Genomic DNA, 4,304 nt, shown 5'->3' on the forward strand with positions numbered 1-4,304 from the left:
TTTTATTGTTGGTTTCCTCTTTTCTGATCATTTGGAATGAGGATAAAAAGACAAAAAAAAACATGCAAATAAGTTCAAACAACCATTCAATATCTATTATTTCCTGAATATTACTGATGAACTGATCAAAAAGTAGGCTACTGTTCACATGCGTTTTACTACTATATAGTATAGTAATATAGTAATAATTTAGCACTTTCTCCTGTTTTATTGTTGGTTTCCTCTTTTCTGATCATTTGGAATGAGGATAAAAAGATAAAAAAAACAAAAACATGCAAATAAGTTCAAACAACCATTCAATATCTATTATTTCCTGAATATTACTGATGAACTGATCAAAAAGTAGACTACTGTTCACATGCGTTTTACTACTATACAGTAAAGTAATAATTTAGTACTTTCTCCTGTTTTATTGTTGGTTTCCTCTTTTCTGATAATTTGGAATGAGGATTAAAAAGACAAAAAAAAAACAAAACATGCAAATAAGTTCAAACATCAATTCAATATCTATTATGAATATTATGACATGCAAGAGGGCCGCCCCTGATGACGTCATAATATGCAAATTAGATGAGTATATTTACACCCCACATAAACTTTCGGTCATGCCCAACATTTCTCTAATTTACATTAGATCTCTATCTTTAAGCCCTTTCAAGCCACAAGCATTTGAAATCTTGATGTCAAAATCCAGCATTTTTCCAAAAAAACCCTGGCGCCTAAAGGGTTAAATATGACACGTTTGAAAACAAGGCTGTGAGGGATAAACTTGCAGTCTTTACAGTGGCACGCACTGTATAAAGGTTTTAGATCATGTAATTTAATAGTGTTTTTGTTTACTTAACTTTTTTTTTTTTTTTCGGAAAAACCGGTTCATCAACTGAACACTAGGTATGTTGTTTAAATAACCGCGCATTCCAAGTTCTATTGCTTAGAGCCTTGTTGTCATTCCTGTCAAAAAATAAATATGGTGCTACCCTGACTAAGGTCTTTTATAAATAATTCTCATTACAAGCTTGGGAAGATGGTTGGCATGGTGTGTTTTCAAATACACATCATAAGTGAAAGTGACCCAGAGATGGTGTTTGATATATAGAAGAGATGATAATATGTTTAAAATATAAGGGAATATACAGTACAGCATTTGTTTGTTTTGTTTGTCTCTGCAGAAAGGGCTTTATATAGTTTTGAGTGTGCATTCCACCCTGTGTTCAGCCTGACGTCAGGCACGTGTCGACTGGACTACTGCAGACCAGAGAACAGGTGAGACCTTCATTACAGTCATTATCATGTTGCAGGTGCCCAGAAAGATATGCTGCACACTAATTCTTGTTGGTATTAACATCTATATTGTTACTATTCATCATTGTTTTTTTGGAGCACCATTAAGAGAAAGCATAACTTTTGACGAAATCTCTCACTCTCTTCTGTATCTACAGGGCCTTTTATTTAGTGTTGTTCAAGCATATGATATTTCTGGAGAAGAGAGGTTGTCCACGTACAGCCCTGGAGTACTGCAAACTGATTCTGAGGTACTAGCCCACATCAGATTAATACAATAAATGTATCACATTCATAAAACAAAATCCATCATCCATGGTCAGTCAGCCAGACGTATTGTATAAAACATGACAGGTCATTTTTAAAAATCTTTTTAAATATGCTTCCAGTCTGGATCCAGATAATGACCCTCTCTGCATGCTGCTGATCTTTGACTTCCTGTGCCTGCGCTGTCGCGAGTACACCACCCTCATCCGACTCTATGAGGAATGGGAGGTAAAGAACTTATCGTACTGAACTGCCACAACATCTCAATTGGGTTCTAGTCAGGACTTTGACTAGGCCACTCCACAACTTTAATTTTGCAGAGGTTGACTTGCCGCTATGCTTTAGATCATTGTCTTACTGCATAATCTTGTTGCATTTAAACTTCAACTTCAACCGAAGACCTGACATTCTCCTTTAGGATATTCTGGTAGAGAGCAGAGTTAGTTTCCCTCAATTATTCTCTCAAAAACGTTGCCCAGGCCCTGAAACAGTAAAACATCCTTCCAACAGCACACTGCCACCACTATGCTTGATCGTAGGTATGGTGTTCTTTTTGTAGAATTTGGTGTTTGGTTTACGCCAGATGTATAAGGACCCCATCTTCCAAACAATTATAGTTTCAACTCATCAGTACACAAAAATTCTCCCAAAATGTTTGAATTTCATCAAGGCAAAATTTGGTCAAGCCCTAAAGTTCTTCTGGGTTAGCAGTGGTTTTCTCCTTGCCACTCTTACATGGGTGTCACTTCCAGGGCTTGATCAAGCCTCCTTGGGGGTAGCCTCCAGGGATTTTTGGCCTGCCCAAAAGCGGGCCAACTAAGGTTTGAGGAGTTGTTATGAACAGAGGTGGAGACTGTAGTCTTATTTGAGAATAAAATAACATTAAGTATATACATATTTTAAATACACAACGCCCATGCTACTGCTACTGTTCATGCTACTTAAATATGTACTGCATGCTTTCATCTCAATAACAAAATAAACTCGTAACAAAAATGAATGTAGTGAGAAAACAGCAGTTAAGAAATCATCTCATCGTGTGGATATGTTTGCACCTGCTCTGTAATTTGGCACTCCAGTCAACTCACTTTGTTTATTTATATAGCATTTAACAAACAATAGATTGAAAGCAGCTTTACAGAATTACAACTTCAAATTCTATTATAAAGCAACTCTCCAGTGTATTCATGTTTTTATTCGCATCTGACCTTGTTGGCTAAAGGAAGAAATGTTCTGATGTCATTTTATCTTGGAGTTATTTTTTTAATATAAAAAAAGATGCAGCTTTAACAAGGTTTGTGTAGATTCTTATATCCACTGTAGGTATTGTTTGTAGGTTTTAGTCTCTGACCAGTTACTGATGTATCTTCTCAGCATCCTTCAATAATGCATATTCAACAGTTGACCAATAAATATTTAATGTTTTTAGTGGTGGAGATGCAGTTGTCACACATTTGGGACACAACAAGCAATCTGTTATGCTACTAAATAGCTGTGCTTAGCGTCTAAATCAGGGGTAGGCAACGTCGGTCCTGGAGTGCCGATGTCCTGCAGAGTTTAGCTCCAACCCTGAAAAAAAACCCTAACTTGTCTGAAGCTTTAATAATCCTGAAGACCTTGATTAGCTTGTTCAGGTGTGTTTGATTAGGGTTAGAGCTAAACTCTGCAGGACAGCGGCACTCCAGGACCGACGTTGCCTTTCCCTGGTCTAAATAATACACACTTCACACTGGTACTTTGCACATTTAACATTATCTGTACTTCTGTTGATTCAGGTCCATCGAAATCTGTCCCAGCTGCCAAACTTTTCCTTTTCTGTGGCTCTTTCCTACTATCATCTGAGCCAACAGGAAGACATTTCACCTGTGGAGAACCAACAGCTGAAGCAGAAATCCAATGTACTATTGCAAAACGCTCTCATCATGTTTCCTGGTGGTGAGTTTCAGATTATTTCAACTTGTTTCCCACTTTTCTTTAACAAACTTACATTTTGTATTTAAAAACGAACTTTAAGGTAAGAGGGCCCAACAAATAAATATAAACCAAACAGCGCCATGTTATATTGTTTATCGTAAAGAAGAAACCTGGCTGTTAACACAAGTAGAGTGCATAAAATTGTTTAAAGTGCAAAAAAATTCATTTTCTTTCTTTCTTTCTTTCTTTCCTGGTTGGATGTGGAGACAACAACTAATAAAACAGACCTACAACACGCTCCTTATAAAGATTAATAAATAAAAATGTAAGCGGAGAAAACAAAACAATAGTACTTTGCTGTATTTTATAAATTTAACTGAGAAATGTATAATTAAATTTAAATTAGAAATTTTAACATTGGCTCAACTTCTTAAACCAGAAAAATGAAATGGCTCAAAAAAATGAACTTTTCTCAGTACTTTTTTTTTTAGGGATGCACCCTATCGGGCCCGATATTGCACTCCTGTACTCATTAAAATGCTCCATTACTACTTAGCATGTGAACAGTGCTGTGTGCAGACAAAGAAACACCAACAACAGAGAGTAGAATGGAGGTATTCGAGATTAAGTTGGCTGTTGCATATGAACTTGATGTCCCATCTGAAAAGTGCCTATAATTTGTGTATTTGAAGAAAATATCCTTGAATTATTCAGTAATTCATGTTATTTTTAGGGCTGTGTATCACCAGCAAAGTCACGATACGATACGCATCACGATGCAGAGGCCACGATACGATACGTATCACGATACATGACTGCACTGAATTTCACCTCAGCAGAAT

The 4,304-nt window shown here is 36.5% G+C and overlaps 1 protein-coding gene across 1 annotated transcript in view; it reads left to right on the forward strand.

Annotated features, from left to right (window-relative positions):
• tcf25 (TCF25 ribosome quality control complex subunit) overlaps nt 1–4,304 on the forward strand; it is an 83,072-nt gene that overhangs the window by 13,078 nt on the left and 65,690 nt on the right. Inside the window, exons 8-12 of the mRNA XM_016451811.1 lie at nt 1,016–1,067; nt 1,170–1,263; nt 1,440–1,532; nt 1,671–1,776; nt 3,324–3,483. Coding sequence (XP_016307297.1) covers nt 1,016–1,067; nt 1,170–1,263; nt 1,440–1,532; nt 1,671–1,776; nt 3,324–3,483 — 505 coding nt within the window. The remainder of the gene's footprint in view (nt 1–1,015; nt 1,068–1,169; nt 1,264–1,439; nt 1,533–1,670; nt 1,777–3,323; nt 3,484–4,304) is intronic.

This window comes from Sinocyclocheilus anshuiensis, unplaced genomic scaffold (assembly GCF_001515605.1).
Source record: "Sinocyclocheilus anshuiensis isolate Anshui unplaced genomic scaffold, SAMN03320099.WGS_v1.1 scaffold1056, whole genome shotgun sequence".
NCBI lineage: Eukaryota > Metazoa > Chordata > Actinopteri > Cypriniformes > Cyprinidae > Sinocyclocheilus > Sinocyclocheilus anshuiensis.